The sequence below is a fragment of the Trachurus japonicus genome, chromosome 3 (genome assembly GCF_045865225.1).
Source record: "Trachurus japonicus isolate A0001 chromosome 3, Traja_1.0".
Taxonomy (NCBI): Eukaryota; Metazoa; Chordata; class Actinopteri; order Carangiformes; family Carangidae; genus Trachurus; species Trachurus japonicus.
In genome coordinates this window covers 23,111,576-23,134,872 of record NC_140909.1, presented here as the reverse complement: position 1 = coordinate 23,134,872, position 23,297 = coordinate 23,111,576, and the positions used below count along the sequence as shown (strand labels likewise).

The following is a 23,297-nucleotide window of genomic DNA, read 5'->3' as shown; positions in this document are numbered from 1 at the left end:
TGGTATTTTTTATATTCTTCAGTGGCAATAAACTTAAGTCTAACACTGATAGTCCAGTAAGTAAGTCGACCTAGACTTTTCCAACTTGCAGTTCCATTCCTCTATGCACATTTCTGTGTTTACTTGTTCTGTTGTGAAAATGCCTACCATGCACACATGCTGAACACACAAACCGCCCCCAAAAAGCCTGAGCCAGCTGCCCACGGTTGCTGCCTAGACAGTGTAAGGGCAGCCAGTGTGAGCCAGACAGCTTCCTCCCAGTCATCCCAGTCAGTCGGTCAGTCAGTGGTCAAAGAGGTGACACTGACAGCGGGGGAGCCGTGTCCCCGCCCCGCCCCGCTGACACAAAGACATATGGTCTCTCTCCGTCTCTGGCTCATGACTGCCTTTTTTTTTGCGGGACAAACTACGGCCTCATATCCACCTCACGATGAGAGACAATCTGCATCTTGGTATTTTGGATTAGAATACGACAGTACAATGTGTGTTGAAATATACACACACAAACATAATATTGGTTAGAAATATGAAAATGTGACCACTACAGTATCACATTAACACTCTACAGTAACAACATGTTGACTTGTCAGACTCCAAAATTTTACAAATCCTTTGTACTACATCAAACTAACACCTGAGTGTGTTCTTAAAAAAATCAAACCTGGACTGCATGAGCCTCTATTCTCTTGCTATTTGTATCCAGTTGTGAAAAATAAGTCTTGTACCACTGGGGCTTGGTTGACTGTTGAATATTTCACACATTGCATCAGCTAAAATGCTGCCATAGCATACATGTAGATCAAAGCCATGATCATTCATTGCCAATGATCATGCAAGACTAGCCAGCCTTCCACTTTGCAGTATAGCATCATCTTCTCTTCCCACCCACTCCCCCAGTGTTTCAAACCCATGCTGTCTTTCAGTGCCAGTTCTAATGGGATGAGCATTAAAGTCATTATATCACTGGGATCATAAAAAGCTATTGCTTCATTACACGCCTGCTTTTTTTTTTTTTCAACCCTTTTATTTTATTGCCTTGGACAGGCTTGTTGTCTGTTGATGTTACAGCAGCACCTCTCATCACCCCATAAACCCCACCACCACCACCCATCTCCACCGCAGGCCGCCCACATTTTAATTTCTTGGCCTAATGAAGCGGGAGCTCTCTCCACCAAGTTGAATCAATGGGAGCCTCTGAACACGCCGCCGCTTTTCTCGCTTTAGTCGCCGGTAAACCAGCGAGAGTGATTTTATGTTGAGCACATTGGTGTATGTGCCCCTTCTGGTTTGTATGTGCGTATCCGTGTGTGTGCGTGCATGCATTCGCGTGCGTGCAGGCCAGCATGTGCCGCAATATGCTGTCTGCACACATGGTCTGTTTTCCGACAGTGGGGTAAAAAGCCATTTGTATGCAGGATCCTTCTCTTCGCTACCATTTAAGGTATCAGATTACCTCGTGTGCGCAAATCCCATCATTGTTTTCATTTCCATTAACTAGGTCATTTGGATCTCTGCACAAACACACACACACACACACACACACACACAACACACTCAGACTCAATTCGTTTCTCAATATGTTAATAAGTTGACATTTGAACAAGTAAATGTCACTACGGAGTTAACTAGACTTCAGGACACTCTTTTTTTTTACCAGCAGGACACTGGACCATGGATTATTCCATAAAGACACACATTAGATTAGATTAGATTAGATTATACTTTATTATCAGATCACTCTGAAATTTGTCTTGCGTCCCATGATGTCCAAAGTTTCACATAAATAATACATGTCATGTTATTCAATCATCGGTTATATTTAGTGATCATATGTCAAAACCTCGGCTGCTGTGTGGACAGTAACTGCTTCATCATTTAAGGAGCCCCCATATCAGGATGGATATTTATTGCAGCTTCTCGAACACAAAAATGATTTGATCAGATTAGAAATCTTTAATATCCTCACTTCAGCCCAAATAATTTCCCTAAGATTTCCCTCACAATACTGCTGAATAATAAAAACAAAAGGCAGGGAAAACAATCTCTGGAGGAAAATGCTGCATTGGACTGTTTTCCCCTTCTGCTCAATTGGAAAAGGCTGATCTCTTGACTTCCACCATTGCCACTGCGCTTTGTGTTGTGTCTGCTAATTTACCACAGTTGAGTCTTTCATCATCTGCTTTTGTTCTGCCATATGTTCATACAATATGATCATCACATATCATTGTCATTAGGTAATGTAGGAAAATGGTATCATGTATCAATTACATGGAGACAGCTTTGATCATGTCACCACTTCTATTTGAGACCTAAGCTTCAACTCCTACTTGATTAAACAACCGCATGTCTGCGTGCATGCAAATGCACCGTTTTTATTATCATTCTAGCTATTCCATTTTCCATCATCCTTTTCCTTGTACCTCAGTTCTGCTCCCATGCTGTCTTGAAATGAACATTAATTAGAGACCAAAAATGACATCTCCAACTTTATCAGCAGTTAAACCTTCCTTTACAGAACCTGAACACCAGATGAAACACCTTAAACCCGAAGCACGATGATGTCTCTGTGTGTCTGTGGTTTCTTTTTCTTTTCTTTTTTTTTTCCCCAGTGTTTGACGAGACGCTGTTAGTATTCTCCGTGCTCTTAGTCTCTCCCCTTCTAATCAACGCTAGAAAAAAGCAGCAGACAGTACACTGATTGCCTCAGGGTAAACACCAGCGCAGTGGTCTGCTGATAAGGCTGGCGGCCAGCAAAGGCCTCACTCTGTCCTGAGAGAGAATGTCATGGCAGCGCTGAGCACAGACCAAAGGACACCAGCGTAAAAGATAACTCACCAGTGAATTAATTTGCCAAAAGTGAAAAAGATTGAAGATGTAGCTGGTATCTGAAAACATGACCACCTGCTCTGTGGGAATTACCGCTGACAGGGGAGCTAATGTGTAGTTAATGCAGGATCTTTTCCCTTCAGTGCTTGTGTTATGCATATCTTATGCACTCACTGGTTTTTGGCCTAATATAATTTGCATTATAAAACAAATATTGTCTCTATAGCTATTGAGCTGTCAGTCATCCAAACTCCTCTCATGTATTTCGATTTCATTTCCTTCTTTTCTGTCGTATGTCTTCTTTTTGCCACACCTCCTTCTCATCGGGTACTTTCAAAGTAAATCTCATCAGATGGGACCAGATGAACGTGTTTTGCCTAGGTATTTTTTGATAGTGGTTTCACCTCTGTCAGAGCGTGCAAATGTAAATATTTATGTGCGTCTATGTCTAGCATTGTGTTTAGTGGTCATTTCCAGCACTCCTATCCACTGCGGATGGCAGTAATCATAGCCAAGTTCTACACCCATGTGGCAGGCAGTCAGACTTTCAAATCACACTGCAACATCACTCAACAGTCATTTAATAAGAACTGGACTGGACACTGCTGCATTAAAGCTCCAACACTTATTCTTATCCCCTGAAAAATATTCAGCCTGGGTCTTGGTTTATCACTTGCCTGGTTTTATGACACCGTATGTAAGTATAATTACTATCATCGCCTGCTGCTTACATCGACTGACTCTGTGCAACACCCCCTGTCTAAGCCTAAGGACTTAAACTTCACTTTTCTCTATAAGGTCATAAAGGGAGAGGAAGGTTAGATTTTGATTAAAATTGAATTTTTTATATTTTGTTACTGATGTAATATCAAAAGATGCTTCCTTTCAAAATAATATAGGAAGAGTTTTTATGCATGCTTAAGGCAAGATAAAGTATCTTATCTTGGGTATTACCAGAGGTGCAACATCGGGAGAGGCAAACCAGGCAAATGGCTGGGCACCCAGAGGAAAAACATCCCATTGTGCAATGTTGACATAATGTGCACAGCTGGATGAGAAGCACCTTAAATCAGTAACATGACAACATGATACATTTCTAACTAACTGATGGCCGCGGTTGTCTCTCTCAGACATGCTGATCATATTAAGGGCTATTAGCAGCAGCTCTGGTGAGCGTTTCTCTAGTGGCTCTCCCCCGCACCTGCTCCCTCTGTTTAGCATTCATGAAAAGTTCAAACCTCCAGCATCTGGCCACGTGCCTCTTCAGGACAGTCATTTCCAACCTGTGGGCCACGAAGGCACTGCAAGTGGGCTGTCAAATCAGTTTCAAAGTAGTATGATTTTTGTGAAAAATATTAAAATAATTGCCTAAAAATAAAAATATGGATGAATAATGTTTTAATGTTAAAACAAGATTCATTTAAAAAGATACTCTTTTTGTTGTTTTGTTTTGTTTTGTTTTGTTTTCCCAATCATTAAAATAAAATAGTGTTTTGAGTAGAATGCCTTATTTGGCCTCTGTATTCCTCATGGGGTTGGAGATGGGCCAAGAACAATTTCAAGATTTTCAAGTGGGCCCTGAGTTAGAAAAGGTTGGGAACCGCTGCTCTAGGATACACACACACACACACACACACACACACACACACTAGGGATACACACTGGTCTTTTAGTGCAGTTTTGAGTCTCAAAATCATCACGAATTTCCGAGACTGACTGACTGATGATAGTTGAGTGATCATTTCTCAACCACTGGTCAGCCAATTGCCACATAACTGGACAGTTTTCCCCATTGGCTGTCACTCTTTCTAAATTAATTGGCAGCAACAGTTTCTATAAGGAGGCGTTTACAGCCCACAGTGTTGCCAACTAGAGCCAACAAGACTTTGTTCTCACCAACCTGTATGGGTGCTGACCATGAGCTAAGGGCCACACCTCCTGTTACAGGTAGGCGTCTTGTTGCCCTGGTTTCCCGGCTGCTCAAAAGCTTCAGGAAGAAGCGCCAGATTCCACCTTCTATGTTGAGAAATAATGGAGCCTGCCCCCACATGTGCTGAATGCTGAGTTATAAGGAGATGCTATTAGACTAACAAGGACTAAGTGTTTGGTCCACATGGTGCACCAATTAGGCTACACAATGTACTGAATGGTGATACATGCTACTCAGGAGTTGCCTCTCATGATGGTGTTGGGCAGTGAATTAAGGCTGGCCATGGCTCCTCTCTCCTTGTAACACCTCTTTTTATTCTATTATGTGTAATTCACAGGAGTCCTGGCTAACAATTCATTGCAATGACATTAATGAAAGCAGGGAGACCAGCGTGTCTGTCACTGGTTGGGTCTCTATTAAAATTAATTCGCAGGGAATTTATGGGCAGTTACAATAAATCTTTCTTCTGCAAAATGAATAGTTTCTCTTATTTTTCAGTTGCAGTCATCAGACATTGGTTCAGTCTTGGGCAGAAAGAGTGTGAGTGAAAGGTGTTTTGGCTCTAATGGAGAGTCAAGGTTTTAGCCAATGCCAGTGCGTTTGAGCAATGAATCAGCTGACAAGTGAAAGAGTATTCATATTAAGTGAAGTGATTATGGTCTGAGTGAGGTTCTTCAAAACACTGTCTCCCACGCACAGTTTGTTATTATGTTGTTTACTGTGACACATCTGTAGTTTGACTGTTTCATACTGTAAACATCAGTCAGTAAGTAGCCTGCACAAACTGCCCCCCTTCAGGGCCCCATTACCATCACGCCATTACCAACATCCATCTGAATTGCCAAAATGAAGAAAAGGAGCCTTATTTGTATCAGGTGAATAGTGGTGGAGAGTGCATGTCCTCACTATAGAATGGTATTTCGGTTCTAATATTACTCACACTTGTATTGCTAAGCACAAAAAATGTGCTTTTTAAAAGCCAGCTATAAAAACATTGTATTATACATTACATTCATATTATATTTTTATATTTGAAACACAGCAAATGTTCAATATTTTTTAAAGATTTTAACCCTTTGTATGCCAGGTTTTTCAGGTGACAAAAAGCAAACGGGCGAATTGTGACATTGCCATCTACGTAGTAGAAATAGCATGTTTTTTTTTTCCTCCATATATGATGGCATCTGGTGGAGAGTAGTAACAATGATTGATTCCAAGGCAAAAGCCCAGATTGACACACAGATATACCCAAAATGCACGTATTATCCTTTACTGGAAGTGAGATCAAAAATTCTAATGGGTTTTAATGGCACAATTTTTGCGCTTAACAGTATGCAATTCATGTGATTTGCATTTCTTTTTAAGTAAATGCTGTTGTTGTTGCTGTAGGTGAGTTCAAAGGGTAGGCTTGTTGGTTTCTAACAACAAGCCTGAGTAAGACAACACTTAAAATTGCACTTCAAACCATGCTCAATACAGAAATGATATGAGTATGGGATTAAATGTTGTATCCTACATTTGGCATTTATTTCTTTTTTGTGTAAGTGGTTGTACTGTACCAATCCACCCAGAAATCCTAGATGTGCAACAAAGACATGAATTACTGTTTGAAAAATAAATATTTTGCAGCAACAGTGTGATTGAGTACAAATACCAAATCTTATCAGTTTACTGGCCTTCACACACATATAATTACATGTGTCACTTGACTTTCATACTCTACTAACGCAATGCTGAAAATTTAGTATGGTCAGGTTTAAGACAGGAATGAAACTAAATGGATTTTTGAGAGAATTCATATTGGTTATCATCATCTACTGTGTCTCTTTTCTCCTGAGTGATTTTCTGGTTAATTCTGATTGATGTGTAATTTTTCTGGGATGTCGTTGCAGTGGGTACCAGTGCTGTCAGAGTTCCAGCGGAAGGAAACAGTTTGGGGCTTTGTGCCAGGGACACCCAGCCAGCCCCTAGTCCTGCACCTCGGGGACTACAACCTGGACGGCTTCCCTGATGCCCTGGTTGTCCTCCGAAACACCAGCGGCAGGTAGGGGAAAACATACACACTTTCACTGTGCTGCACTGAATATTTTGTCACAGGTGACTTCAAATGGGTCATGTTTGTTGGTGTGGTGCATTGAAGAAAAAAAAAGTTGTGCACAAGTTTCATTTGTAGATAATATTTTTGTTATTACCATCATTATTTTTGACTATATAAGCACTGGTGTAAGTGCTCCTCTTAGACCCTTATTTAAGATAATGTCTAGTAAATGAATGAGATATTGCTGAATTTAAACTAATCCTTACTTGGCAGTGGATCCCCTGGAATCCAGTCAAGTAGGAACCCCGCTCCAACTAATCATTTCAGTACTATGCCTACTTGATGAGCCAGAGGCGCATGGTGTCAGCATGTGCAGGTCCAGGGCCTGAACACAGTTAGATACACACAAGATCTGCATTGTTATTACTCTGGTTTCAAGAAACTAATAACCACAGATTTCCATGCAAATCCACATTCTCTCAAGTCTCACGAACACTTTGTTTTGTAACCTACATTTTAGTTTGTCATGTAACATTACACGTTCTGATGAGATTATACTAACTATAGTATTCCAGTGGAACACAAAATTGAATTGAATGGAACCTAATAACTCAAGATGCATACTTAAATGGCTTATGCAAATCTGTTTAGCTTTAACATCAGAAATCTTTATTATTATTTTTTTTTTCAAAGATGGCACATAGAGGATGGAATTGCTCATTAAATTACTGTGAAATTACTGTACTTGCAATGACACGTTCTCACGATGGGGAAAAACAGTAACGCCACTGATTAGAAATGTTCTACTTTTTGCACTTATAGTTTACGGTTGTCAGTCCCTGCTCAAAGTAGCTCTCTGATCAACTGGGCAGCAATAAACAAGAGGATAATGAAAAATAATGATAATTTAAAAAATACATGCTATTTGGATTACACATGCTAATGCTTTCAGCACAGCCCGAAAATAAGTGGATTTATACTGTGTGTTTTAAAAATAACTCTTGAAGAACATCCCTCGTCCTCATGGAGACAGAACAGCAGTAGTTTTCCAATGTAGATTCATTAAATCCTCTCATCAATAAATCATAAGATATTAGCTGAAGCATTAATTAGTCATAAATTAATGTGATTGCTGACATTTTGACGTTTGTGACACCGCCCTGAGCTGCAGACTTTGTCGTTTAAAATGATTTGCACTGGGCAATCAGAGTCGGTGACATTGCCACACGATAAAGATGAGATTACCATCCGGTTTGTTAGAGCACTGACTGGGAGGGAAGACAGCGAAGGTGAGTGTGTTCTTCAGTTTACGGACATGACAACTGATAAGCCAAGCCTTAAAAAATCATTACAGCATGTGCCAGGACATAAGCACCATGGACACTTGGAGATGTGTGTGTGTGTGTTGGAGGACCTGTGTGGATTATCTGGCCCTAGAGATGAAGATAAGATATCTGAAAGGGTTAGGGCTGTGACTGTCTATGCATGCTGATTGTTGTGTGCGTGTGCGTGTGCGCGTGCGTGCATGTGCCTGTGTGTGTGTGTGTGCCTGTGTCTTTCTTGGAGTGTCTGAGTGCTTGTTCTGTCAGAAAAAGTAGGAGCTGATGAACAGCTTCAAAAGACTCACACACATGCATATACATTTGAAGAATACTTTATTGTCCGGGCTCTATAATCACCAGTAAGTCTTGTCAGGCTTAACTCTTTGTGGTCACCCTCATCTAGAAACGTCGTCTGTCCCACCCGCTCTAATCACACAAGCTATAGCTTCTCTCTTTATTCCCCCCCATTCTTCCATTTGCTTCTCATTTTAAGCCTGAGCATTGTAATCCTGTGCTCTGCCATGGCCGATATTGCAAAACTCCTTCCCAGTACAATCTGACCCCAGCAATAACATTTAAAGTCACATCATCAGCAGTAAAGTGGGGGGTCGAGGGTGAAGGAATGAGGAGATGAAGGGAGGTCAGGGTGATGAAAAAGGAGGAAGCTTTAAGGGTCAGAGAACTCTCTCTAGAGGCCTTCTGTCATGAATCCGTGGTGCAGGAGAACTAGATATCTTAACTGCACCAAAGCAATGCACATAACCTCCAAGTGATATCAGTGCTTTGACCACCAACTTCTTTGTTGTGCGCCCAAAAGACAGTGCATAAAGTCTTATAAATCTTATATGCACTGCTTCGTCTTAGTGACAGCACAAGGTTTCACAGGTCATGTTTGAGTGATGAGTTGTGTTTGTTTTTGTTTTTGTTGAGGTATTTTATGAAATGCTTCCTATCGACTCGCCTGCTTTGGATTCCACAGCGCTATGTTGTCCATCCTGCGCCGGGCTGCGCTTTGGTCTTTGATTTCCATCTAACCACATGCTCGCTGCTATAACCAAATATTTGTGCAGCCCGTTCCCTCTTCATCTCCCCTCCTTTGTCCTTCCAACTGATTATTTATAGCTACTTTTCAGATAAAAGTACCGCTGGTTTGTGTCACTCCTCCTCCCAGCAAAACAAATTCCTTTTTAAGTATTCAAAATAGGAAGAACGAAGGAGAAAGGGTGTGAGATGAGAGTAATCGGGTGGAATTGATGGAACAATGAAGAGATGGGGGGGCAGAACGAACGAACGAATAGAGAGTTTGGAGGTCATTTAGCTGGAGTAGTCAAGAGTCTAAAAGGGAAAAAAAACAGCAACATTTGAAAATGCAGTGGCTCTCCTACAGCTCTCTCCTTGTGGGTACATGCAGAAAAAGCAACACAGACATAGTAGCAGTTTCCAAAGCTTTGAATTTTAAGGAGTGGCCCCAGTAGCTCTGAAATGGAATCAGTTTTAACCAGCCACGAGTGTCCGGCCAAACTGAGTAGCCGGCCAATAGGGAACTTGGAGAAGAACATGCTGCTGGTTCAACCATGTCAGCAGCACTCCATCAGACAAGGATTCATAGAGCTTGATGGGAAAGATTGTCTCGTCTAATGAGACAAGAGTCGAACTCTCTAAACAGAACTCCTCACTCTGTCTGGCAAACATAAGACACTGCTCATTTCCTGGCTCATACCAGTCCCTGCAGTGAAGCATGGTGGTGGTGGCAGCATCATGTTGGTGGCAAGGTCACAATGAGTGGCAGATGAATGCAGCCGTGTACAGAGAGGTCCTTTGGGGGAAAAAACCCCATAATTTCAGGTGCCAACTCAATAAGAGATACAGACACTTAGTGTGCCCAGTAGTTGATGGAGGAACCAACCACTTGTGTTCAGTTGCTTGTCATTTTGCAGCATTCTCAATCTTCTCTCCCTCTTTTGCATTTCTCACTTTTGCCATAGAGAACATTATTTTTTTCAGCTTGTGTCCTTAACTTATAATTTCATAAGATTGGAGCTGAAGTTTAAATTGCTGTACAGTAAGTGGTGCATAGGTTGCTGTTGTCACTCAGACAAACAACACAGCTTTTCCTTCACTTACATAACTGTCACTGTTATTGTATGTAGCTGCAGGTATAACTGGTACTGTTGGAAGATCAAATATTTATTGTATCTGAAGATAGGGATTAACACAGCACAAGCTGCTACACTGCTCTTGATATAATAGTCCTACTGTACATCATTCCAGCTAACAGATCGTCCATTTACAGCTGTTTGGAAACAGTCATTAGGAGCTGCAGGACAGATCCAGGATGTGCGTGTGCTCCAGCGTGAATGTGTTGTATGTCCTTGTGTGTTTTTGTTTTGATATTTGTGTAGTGTGTAATTTCCATCGGCAGCTTCTAAAACTACATTCCTCACGGTCCACATTATATCCAGGTCACAGGACGGACGTCGCCTCCAGACATTCTGTCTGTCTCTCTCGCTCTGTCTCGCACATGCACGCACTTGCTCACACAGACGAACATTGTTAAATCACAGCAAAGAATACAAGGTTGTTGCTCCCTGCTGGAACAAACACCTATAGGTGTTTTCTGTGTTTGCAGAAAAAACAAGTGTTTGGGATGTGCGGAGGCGACAGCTGAAGTTAAACAGCTACAGACTTGAACCAGAGTAGCAGTAACTTTTGTCAAAACGCCTGATGATGAGATGATGCAGATGACACAGTATGGAATGGCACCACACGGCATGGACTGAATCACATATGCACCAGATTCTCACCTCTCTCCAGACAAGACAGAGACTACACAAATATTTTGACTTTTCAAGTGCTTCATTTGAAATTAAGAGAGCTTCTGAATTCTATACGCCACATACAGTAACTATTATACCATATAGTTGAAAGCCTCTTTTTCCTTCTCATTAATCGTACTTAGTTTCTGCAAAACATTTGTCAACATTAGAATTATAATAATATACAATTATCCCCAACTATTCAATTAAATGGAATTATGCAGCAGCAGTTGAATTGGGCATTACAGACCCTATTCAAGCCATTTGTATTCAATTATTGATATAGCTAGCCAAGGAAATATTACATTTACATCACAATTATCATTGCAATTTAAATTAGATGAATAATGCAGTTTAGTGGTGTTACTGCTGTGCTGGATTAGAGAAAAACATCTGTGTTTACAGAGAAGTAGAACATAAATCACCAGTCTGATGTGTTGCAGCACAAAAGGATAGAGAAATCATATGATAATAGTGCTGAAAATCATAACAATAATTCTAAAGCCGAGAGATACGTATAGACCAATGTTTTGGGGTTTAACAATGGCTGTTTAACAGTATGTGGTTTAGATGAATTCCCCTGACATAATCAGCAAGTACCAGCAATACATAATTAAGGAAGTAATCAACCTGGTGGTTCTTGTGACAATGCAGTCATATAATACAGAACTGGGATCATTTGGATATTTGCTAATATCAGTAAGTGCCAGGAACAAGCTCGAGGCAAAAATTTGCAATCTAGTCTCAGTGCATATTTTTAAGGAAATCAAATTAATTTCCCCAGTTTTTACTTCCTTGTCACATGGATTTTGCACAAACTGCAAGAAGCCTTTCTGGACACACAGTAACATGGTAGTTCAGTACATTCAACCTGACATCACAAACAAATAAATAAAAGAACGCTGCTGCTGAGTCTCACAGACAAACCAAGTACCACAGCAGATGTAAGCCAAATGTAACCAAGCCTGTTCCAGTTTTACTGTCTTTCTTGGCTTCCCTGCAAAGCTTTAATTCTCTCTTTTCTGTTCACTGTACACATCAGCTTTCATGCCGACAATAAGAGGCTTTGAGAAGTGTCAAAGCTTCAGATGACATATGACACACACTTGTAATAAGGACACATTTACCACCTGCTGCCACAGTATCCTGTAGATACATACTTTCTAGGAATAACATTAGCTACGGCGGGTAACACTGGCACTGCTTGTGTGTGTCTGTGTAGGGTATAGGATTGTATGTGTTAGCCATCAGCCCTTAAAGAATGGGATTATGCCCAGCAGTAATCATGTTTTTTCCCCCACTTCTCTATATCACACCCATACACTGATTAAAAGGTGCATAGGTCAGCTTTAATGCGCAATATGCCCCTAAGCGACTTGCATATAATTACGTACATACATGTGTCTCATCACACATCCGCATGTGTTTCTCAAGCCATCAAAAACAACAGCCAGATCACCTTCCAAGCGAGCCTCGCTCTCAGCCAGATCAGCACTCCTCCAGATCTGAGGCTTGTGGAAAGCTAAAGCTGTCATCATTCTCAGTGACCTTTAACCTCAGCAGATGACCATAGGTCAGATGAGACCAGCAGATTAGAATGAGCCATAGCTACATCATTGCCCACTCAGACACATGCACACAAGGATGATTTAACACCCTTCAACTCAGAGTGCAATCAGACAGAGACCACTGTTCATTTCTGAGGAAATCTGCACTCACTTGCTAGCCTGATACTTATTCTTCACACTACATACCAAGCATACATTTTCCTTGATTTTAAATTCTAATAGGACAATTTCCTCTCCCTGAAAAGGGTGGATTTGTTGCTTTTGCCTCAGGGTTTTGCCTTGGAAGTTGTTCGCCATCTGCATGTAGGAAGCAGCTTGCAAGCAATTCTTCAACCTTACCTATGTCACTCACTCATGAGACCTTCAGATTGACAATTTCCAAAATGCACCAACATGGCCTGGCAATGCAAGCTCCTGTGCTGCACTGAATCGAAAGCTACTATCTCAATTTTGTTATGTTAAGCAATGATAAAGGGATTCTGATTCAGATTCAGATTCTATGGAAGCCGAGAACGGCCACGTTTGTATATTTTTCCTTATTACCATTTTCTCATGATAACGACTTACTTTATTATCTCAAGATAACAAAGTCAGTCAATAATTTATTATTTCGTTATCTCATTATAACACAGACCGTTTTCTCGTGATAGCTAAATAATCATAGAATGTGTTGACATGGTTGCCTAGCAACGGGGTTCACCGGTGAAATCACTTTCGCTTACAGGGAGGTAGCAGTTGGTTAGCCGCTGTATGTTTGTAGCAGGAGGCTAAAGGGGTGAGTCTGTTGAAAACACTACACATCTACAGATATAACAGAAGAGCTGTTTTCATGGGATAATTGTCCAGATTCCAGAACTAGAACTCAGATCATTGTGATTCATGTAATCACATTGTCCTTTACATTCAATTTTACATTCAATTAGTGTCTGTTGTACCGAACTCGTACCGAAAAGCGTTATATGCTTTTAAGGCACGATGTGGAGGCAAAGAACCACTCGACGTGAAGCAAAACTTTGGTATCATGTAGTTTTTTTGCAAAATTTTTGAAAAGACCATAGGCTAATACAATTTTCTTGTCTTTTATTCTTCCCGGCCCAACTGTGGAAAGGCCTTTAGCCTGCCTGGGTAAAAAATCTATTTGCACTCTCATGGATGGACAGATGAAATTATTTTCACCACCCATTATTTCCTCCAATAAAATAAGATCCCCGATAAAAATCCAGACCAAACATAATCATCATGTTTCCCTTAAGACCCGTATCAATTTGTCGCGTTTTCCTGCTTCTGTTGTAGCAGAAATATCACAGAAATTTTTTGTCAGAGAGGCTAGAAAGAGTTTAAAGACATTTTTACCTCAATTGTTTTTTACTATGAGAGACGGCCAAATTGCAGCTTGATACAGGCTTTGTTTCTTTATAGATTAAAGTGTACTGAGTTTGTGTGTTGTGTTGTTTCCAGAGCAAAAATAATTGACAACAACAGCAACCACCAGAAATGCAATGTGTGCATACTAATAAGTGTTTTGTAATTTAGCTTTTTCATAAGGTATTCAACTATGAAGTATTTTGTACCCGACCACCCATGTTGTGTTTTGTTGTGTGTGTAGGCTCGTGTTTTCTTTGCTGTCGTGTCAATAGTTACAGGGCATTCGTACATGTGCAGTTGTGGGGGGGGGTTACTTCAGCCACCTCTCCCACTGTTGTGTGTTGTTGCACTTGTAAAAGTGCTAAACTGTCCTCTGAGAATAAAGTGTGTGAAGTGTTTGGTTTAAAGTGAAGGATGTGGTATGAGCAGCTGCTAACAACAATAACAGTTTCCCTCTGTTCTGACCAGCTGATGTCAGAGGAAAAATACTGATCATAATTCACCTCTAGGCTTTTAGATACACATACTGTATGTACGACAGGGAGTGACTGCTGTCACAGGAGATGACAGCAGTGAAAGAAATTGATTCTAGCTCAAGCAAATGGTTTCTATAAATTCTATGAGGCTACTGGTTCGACATTGGCATTTCTATCTCTTGTTGATTTTTCTCTGCACCATCTGTGCAAAATCATTACTCTTCAAGAAGCATTTGCTGTTTAACACATCACTTTATGACAGATGTCCGCATAAATAATAATTTTCTGCTGGTGCATGGTATATCTAGTATTCTGAAAAAGATTTCTCATAAGAATTTCCAAGTAGCACAATGGATCCAACAGTACAGGATGCTTCAGCAAAAGCATTTAGTTTATGAGTTCCTATGACAAATTCCCATTATACCTAAATTGTGGCTAAAAAAGTCTTGTAACCTCAAATTTGGATAGTGTTTTAGCAAAATACTGACCATCTGCCTGCTCTTTCCGTGCATGGATGCAGAGCACAATCAGCTTGCACATTCCCTTGGTCTCGCTCTTTCTCTCTCCCTCATTTTGTACATCAAAGCTGTAGTGTTTCCCTGAATACCACCAGAGATGCTCTCTCCATGGAAACACACAACTGCCGTCGTTCAGCATAAAGATAATAGCCCCTTCTTTGCTCACCCATTTACTTTGAAAATTAATTAAATCTTCCTTGTTAAGGTTTTAAGACTCTCTAAGGGATTGAGCATGAGATGGACCGTGTTTGTTCACTATGTGCCAGAGAGAGAGAGAGAGATGGGGAGAACTGTGTTGGTGTTGCCAAGGTTATATGAAATATTGTAATGTCTGGAAAAGGCTGGTGGGAGCTGGGGAGGAGAGCTCCCTAACTGCATGAAAAGCTCACCTCTGAGGCTCCACTCAGCTGTAATCGCTGGTGATTTTGTGCAGAGGAGCATCATCGTACAACATCAGAGGCTATACTTATTCAATCTTCTTCTACAGTCTGAAGATAAATTATGGAATTCAAAATCCCTTAAAAGACAGAAAAATCCCCAGATAATGGCATTTAATAGCTTTTTGCTGCTTTCTCTCTCTGATAATTACTTTCTGTCTTCCTTGCTCCCCATGTTTTAAGAGTTTGGTAAAACAATAGTGACAACTTGAAAATGTTCTGGGGTATTAGAATTTCCTAAAACAATTAGACTTGTCAATGAAGGGCCGACTGCACTACTTTTGCAGATTTTGTCCTAGAACTGGGTCTAGTAATCCTGAAAACTGGATTTATGCAGTCAAAGATACACAGTGGATCAATGACTGAATACATAGATCAATATAATGTAATTTCCTTCACCAGCTCTCATTGATAAGCCTCAACAATATATCTATTCCTAAACTGGGCATTTACATTAAAAATAAAGTACAATTCTGAAAAAACATTGCCTACTGCATTCAGAAATGATGGTGCTTTTGTGAGGTAGCCAGTCACAAGGGAGATGAGCGACCTGGTCTTGATTTATCACAGTCAAACAAATGTGATGATCTACATTTCTGTGGGGTTAACCTTGGTACAGTAGTTGTGATTGTTTTGGCTCATCATAAAGAGTCGGAGTGGAAGCACTTCAGCTGAATTATAGGGCTCTAAGTCTTCCAGGGCTGTAGCACTGATGAAGCGGCACATGCAGCCACCGCAACTAATCATTAGGTAAACAAAGCACAGATTGTGATTTCCATATCAGCACAAAATGTGATCTCAGCTCGGTTATGTCTTTATTCCAAAAAAGATTTAAGAGGGGGGAAGGGGGAGGGGGCACAGCGTGAGCATGCCTTCACAGAACTTCCTGTTTCCCAGCCTTATTGGATTTAGTCATGATCGATAGAATAGTCATGAAATGACGTCGAAGGTTAACAAAGCTGCTACAGCATCTTGGAGCCTTCTGCTGTGATGACAGTGATAAAAGCGATGTTTCCTTGAAGCAAACGGAAATGTGCAGACGTTACAGACTACAGGACTATTTTTGGACGCTACAAATGTCTGAGCCCAGCCACTCTCTTTAGTCAGGTACACTTCAAATTCACAGGAAGACGCACATAAAACACACTCTCCATTCATCCTGTGCCCTGAGGGAGACGGAGCGTCCTGCTGGCTGCGGGTGCTTGATGTTGCAGTGGTCCACCCCGGCTTCATAAGAGCCCCCCCTATTGCAGGAGAAATGGTCTAAATGTCACACTTCACCCTCCAGTGGGCTGCTCTCCACGCCTGTGTGTATGCAAGAGTGTACATGCAACATGTAGCCACGCATCTAGTGGTATGTGCTGAGAGCGAGCTATTTCTGGAATACGAAATGAGGTCACAGATGGAGACGGCTGAACTTAAGTGATTTCTGTTGTATCTTCTACCACGACATGACCGCACATCACGACGTGCTGTACACACCGCTCACTACCGATAACTGGTTGTTTGTAGACATTACTGTTTGGAACCATTAATGTCCATCCAGACGCACATTTCAGATGACACAAGTGTCTTTGACAAGCAGCAGTGTGAAGCTACAACAGGACAGGAAAAGCCTTTGGGAGATGCGACTCTCCCACAAACATGGCACAGACACTCACTTAAGTGTAGAGCTCTTCAGGCTGTAGGTCAGTGAGTGTGCGACAGTAACAGCATAATGTTGTTCACCTCATCTGGAGGTTGTTGCCCAGCAAAATCACAACAGTCTCTGTCCTCAGCTACTCTTTGTGTCTTACTCCGTGTAGTGGACATGTACATATTTTAGAGCAGGAGACAGACAAGTTTCAGGGCAGTTCTTCAAAAGTCTGTGTTTTCTGTCACACCCTGTTTTGCTTCAGTCATTCTTTTGGTCTTTACAGATCTTTACAGTTATACATACTGTGCTTGCGTGCGTGCGTGCGTGCGTGCGTGCGTGCGTGCGTGCGTGCGTGCGTGCGCACATACAGTATGTCCATGTTTGGTTTGTATTTGACTTAAGCCCGGATTTAGCTATGATGATACTTGGATTTACTCTTACTGTACATTTAGATTTGACTTGGACCAAAGAAATGGGACAAACATGCGGTGGTGGTTGTGATGTAGATTAAGAGATAAGTATTCTTCCAAAGCAGACACTGGTCATCTTGGGTTCTCTGGTAGAAAATTAGCTCACACTTAATGAAATCTAGAATCATGTTCTCCATCCTTCACAAAAAGGGAAGTGAAATGTGCTGTTATTTTTACAGAAGCAGTTGTATGTATGGGCCCGGTGCCTCAGTCTCTTATAGCAGTATAATCAGATGATGAGAGATGCAATAAAGTAGGTTGAACATGGATTTCCTTGTCTGTCGCTGATGTAGGAGATTGTTATCTTCTGGACAATTAGATAAAGTACTCAGCAGTAATATAATGTTGTCCTCTCTATATTCATAATTGTAAGTCAGGTGGTTCTAAAGGCAGTTCTGTATCTGAACTTTTTTTTAAATTTAATTTTGCATGTGTAGATAATACTCTGATCAACATTACATTATAGCTTACTGTTGCTGCAGGGAGTTTTTCAGACTGCACTGCTTTTTGTGGTGTAGCTTTATTTTTTAATTGACAAACTGCCATGTTTATCCCATCACCTGACACTTAATAATGCATAATTACAAACTCAAAACGTGTATTTAATCATTTTTCGCAAATTCTTAAAAAAAAAAGAAAAGAAAAATGAAGCCTCACTCAGTAATGTTAATTAGTTATGGATGAATACATTTGCCTGGTGAAGCTGTCACTTCACTCAACAACATCCATGATGACTTTCCTGTTATTCCTAGATGATTATTAATAAAAATCTATGTGATACTGGGGACTACAATGTCTAATAGATAACAAGTTGTAAACTTAAATCATCTTAGAATAAAATCGGTCTTGAGCAGTGGTTTACATCAATAAGCAACATTAATGAAGGATAATTAATCATTCCTACTGTCTTTGTCATGAACTTCAAATATACCTGTGAAAAGGTTGATGTACTGTGAAAATGACAGCGCTGTGATGTTGACTTCTGTTGTCAATTCACAGATTAATGTTATAAACTCAGAGTTGAGGTCAGGACAACACCTCAGTCTGTTAACACTCATTGATGCTCTTGGTATTGTATATCTCACTGTCTCTCACCTTGTTGATGCCTTGACAACTTCCATCACATTAAGTTTTAGTATTTCTCTGTCTGTATGTGTTTGTGTGCGTGTGTGTGTGTAACTCCATCTATCAGTATGCACCCCGACCAAGCAGCTTCCGAGAGCTTAGCAGGCTGTTGCTAGGCAATGCTATTAAAAATCCATCCTCTCTGTATGTTAGCTCTGTATGGTTGCTCTGTCTGTCTCCTGGTTTTTGTTGCTAATACCAGGGTTGGAACTGGAGTAGCGCAAGACGTTTTCCTCGTTAGTACCGCAAAGTGCGCCTTTCTCGTGGGAGGCCGGTTTGGCTTTAGATGAGTTCCTAAACAAAAAAAGGAGCTGCTTAAGTATTACCATAATGAAAGAGGATGTCTGCCATTTGATGATTAGTTTTAAAGAACGTCATTATGCCATATTCTAGCGTGCAGCCCTGCAGTGCTCGTACAGCAAAAATCTGCGGAGGTGTGCATTTGTGCTTCATTAAACAGAAAGCCAATCTGCTTCTTTGAAGTCATAATCTTCACTGTGTTCACATAAATTCATCTCTCGTTTGCTATTCTCTGTCATGTGTTGACATATATATGATACTTCTAGTAATTCAGCCCATACCTAGGTTGTGTAATGCTTTACATTAACTGCTAAGAGTAACCAGTGGCTGACAAGTCTGACTTTTAGAATAAATCATCTGCTGTACATTGCATAAACCCATTTAGCTTTTCACATTTGTTTGAAATGTATTTCACCAAATTAGTTTGGTCAAGTACCACCAAGCAGCATTAAGTGCAAAGTACAGCAGAGGTTGATGGGAATGTCATTAGTTTGCAGGTACTTGGCCATGATTAAAAGCATTTTGACAAATGAAAGTTATGGTGTCTACACAAAATTTCACAGTAGTCCATCAGTAGATTCATTCATTCTGGACTAGGACTGAGAATTATGCAAAATAAATATAGAGATATATTATTACTGTGGCTGATATTGTACAATAAAAGTCACAGTTTCTGTTCAAATTGTAATTTTTGCAGTTAGTTTAGTTTGGACTTGTACAAGAACAAGTTTATTCCTGTCACTCATATTAGGAGAATATGATTTGTAGGCCGGGACCCAGTTTCCAACACAAATTCATACGGTTTTTCAGAGTCACTCCCCTTAAATGACGTCATTGAATGCTATCTATAAGCGCACAGCATCATTAATGTGTCAAGCTCACTCTTGTATTACTATTACAGCAGACATTAGTAACCATGTGTGCATCCCTTGTTTGATTCCTAAAAAGCAGGTCCATCCAAAACAATGATTGATAATCCACTATAATCCCACAGAAGTGAGACCACGTCTTATTTATATACCCATTTTTAGTGTAGTCAGAAACACAATCAGTCATTTTGGAGGTTTATTCCAGTGAAAACATGAGCAAAGCCAGTTTTAAGGCCACAGGGGTTGGAGTATTGTGGTGACAGATGGAGACTTTGAGCTCAATACCCAAATTCAGACTTTTCCACATATCTATCTCACGCTGCCACCAACCATTTCAACTACTCAGCTATTCAGAGTTCAAGTCATTATTGTTTCCCAGCTGTGTTTACTGGCAAGTTAACAGCACTTTCATATGAGCAGCATTACATGTGGACTTGTAACTAGCAACACTTAAAGGGATAGTTCAACATTTTGGCAAATTGGCCCATTGCCATAATTGCTATAGTCATAGCAGTAGGTTCGTTACCTTTAATTGTAGGTGTAAGCTATTTTTAGTACGGCGGAGCGCAGCAGCTGGCTGCTCAGAGCTACACTATGGAGGCTAAGGGAATTTCTTGGTTTCCCTCATTAAACTCATCAAATACAAAATCCACAGCGCTTTTGTAGACAAGTTGTGAGCTGCACAACCACCACGCTATGAGATAATGACGGAACGATACGAAATGGAGCCGTTTTCGAGGTAAATTCATACAAAACCGTTGATGCGCGTTGCGTTCAGGGACAGTTTTTCAGCAAGCAGTCTCCGTATTTACCCTGTATTTACCTCGAAAACGGCTCCGTTTCGTATCGTTCCGTCATTATCTCATAGCGTGGTGGTTGTGCAGGTCACAACTTGTCTACAAAAGCGCTGTGGAGTTTTGGGATGTTGTATTTGATGAGTTTAATGAGGGAAACCAAGAAATTCCCTTAGCCTCCATAGTGTAGCTCTGAGCAGCCAGCTGCTGCGCTCCGCCGTACTGAAAATAGCTTACACCTACAATTAAAGGTAATGAACCTACTGTTATGACTATAGCGATTATGGCAATGGGCCAATTTGCCAAAATGTTGAACTATCCCTTTAATGCTTTTTCAGAGATGTGATGAAAGGAGAATGGATGTCAAGCTTTACACATTATGATTTTATTTTCAAATCAAAATGTTGTATTACATCGTCGTTGTGTGGCATGATCTTGTGAACAGCAACACACACAAGCACAGAGTCTAAAGAAAGCAGACTTTGTGACACAGGGGGTGGTATGAAGAAGCAGCTAGGGACAGACGGGGAGAATGAAAGAGTGAGTGACGGCAGGCGGACCGTGAAGAGGAGTAACACTACCAAAGAATGTACTTTGACTTTGATGGTGTGTCATCGTGAATCATTGCCTGTGTTCATCACCATGGTGGCTAGCAGGATGAGAAACCACAGCACCCAAGGGTCTTGACAACCTAAGATGCCTGTCACTTTATTTTGTGGACCTGCCCACTCCATCTTGTTGCTTACCTTTCGTCCACATCTCTTTCTCTCTCTTGCTTACCAATAAATGTAAGTTACAGGATCACTATTAAAAAAAATCTAATTTTCCACTTGTCACTGAAACTGAAGCAGTTGGTACAAAGGGAAGCTTTCAACCATGCAAATCTTTGAGAGTGGTTTTGCCTTAGTTTTTAGTCTTTGGTTTCCTTACGACCCCAGACCTGACTTTTGCTCCACCTGCAAACTGAAACCCCGGTGTTTTCTTCAAATACATCTTTAACATGTAACATCTTTGCTCTGATTTGGGTCCAGAAGTCCAAAGGCAAATTGCAAAAAACTGCAGTACTAAACCCTGCTGATGCTTATACTGTCCTACAGGACTTAGCATTGCCAAGACAAGAAACAGTGGATGACTGGCTGGTTGGTCAGGGGTTCATCCTGCAGCAAGATAATGAGCTGTGGGTCGTGGGGTGCAAAAGACTGGGACACCACTGTATGTATCTGACAGCTTTTTGGGAACCAAAATGATGGTGCACCCACGTTAACACATTCTCAGACACACCATTTGTATACAGACTTCTGTTTCTATAGACTTTATTTGAAACATCGTCTGTCATTTTTTTCAGAACTGCAACTTCAGTGCCTAATATCATGCAGAAAAAAAACGAAATAAAGCAAAAGTAGAAAAGTAGCTTTCTAAGTGGGAGAAATTAGAAGCAACTACACAGCAGTGTGCATCTGTTTTTCTACAGATCTTCTCAAAACTGCCTCTCTGCTCAAAAATGGCAAGTTTACTAACACCCTGGCAGTAACAAAAACCTGCAAAAAATCTACTTCCACAATCTTCTCAGTGACGGATGGGCTTACTTTGTGTTGCAAATCTTCTCAAATCGAGGTTCCAGCTGTGAGTTTGCCACTCTTAGCGTATTTTGATCTTTTTTTTCTTGATTGGGGCGACAGCAGAAATCTCACACAGGTAGGATCTGTCAAAAGGAAGGATTGTGGACCGTATTACTGCCTGGCTGTGGGTAGTCCTTTCCCATTGCAACCCTTAATTAATGCAGCCAACGCCTTGGCCTTGAACTGCAGCCACATTGTTGAATCAGAGGTGACATCGATGAACTGTTTCTCTTCTGCTGTGCTGAAGTCAGCAGCTGGTGTTTCATTGAAGAATTCTTAGTTCCAGTCACATTGTGTTGAATCCTGCCCTGAGAAAAACCTCTGGAAATGTCTGTAAGAGATATAATATATGTGGGAACACTGTACAACAGCTTGCTGACCTTGATGAATGATTTAAGACCCTTAAATTGGTCTATATCACTGGCTGCCCCACATCTCCAGTTTTTTTTTTTATGAATGATGTGGTTCCATTTGGCCGCTGCGGAAGGTGTGTGTTGGTGTCCTGCAGATCTAGTTCATTGATTTTCTGAAACATGAGACTGAGGGATACATTTTTCATCATGTCATTGTTAAACATGTGGGCAAATTCATTATTCTCTGTCTCCAAGAAGATTCTGATCTCATCCCACAAGTCAAACACCCTGGATAAAACCCTCCTATGTGGCAGCCATCGGGACTCGCTGTGAAACAGGACAGCTGTATTATTGGATCCCATTTACTCGCACAGTGTGGAAAAGCGTTTCTGTGGCAATGATGGCTGTCATTACATCGTTCAGCTGTGTAGATGGTAGTGCCTATCTGTGTATCACACAGTATGTCCACTGCACACTGGGGGGAACACACTTGGCAAGTGCTTTGCAGCCTCGATCATTTCCCAGCCTTTGACCAAGCCATCTACATCCACACACACACACACACACACACACAGTCCACCCACTTCAGATCAGCCTTTTTCAAGTGTCAATGATTTGGAACATTTGATCCATAGCGTCTCTGTTAGTTACAGGTTTGCAGTCAAAAAACCCTCCCTCTAATCATGTGCATTAATGAATCAGATGCATATATAAATAAACAGTGAACGAAGCCGCTGTCAATAACAAAGACTAAGTGAGCAATGGTCTTCGCATGCCATAAATGCCCCTTGTGATAGTATTGATGGACAGAGGGATAGCCTTCAGCTTGCTGGTG

At 40.9% G+C, this 23,297-nt stretch overlaps 1 protein-coding gene across 1 annotated transcript in view; it reads left to right on the top strand.

The window, feature by feature from the left end:
* The window catches only part of itfg1 (integrin alpha FG-GAP repeat containing 1), a 149,605-nt gene that overhangs the window by 70,292 nt on the left and 56,016 nt on the right, over positions 1–23,297 (top strand). The window contains exon 10 of the mRNA XM_085767318.1: positions 6,649–6,800. Coding sequence (XP_085623444.1) covers positions 6,649–6,800 — 152 coding nt within the window. The remainder of the gene's footprint in view (positions 1–6,648; positions 6,801–23,297) is intronic.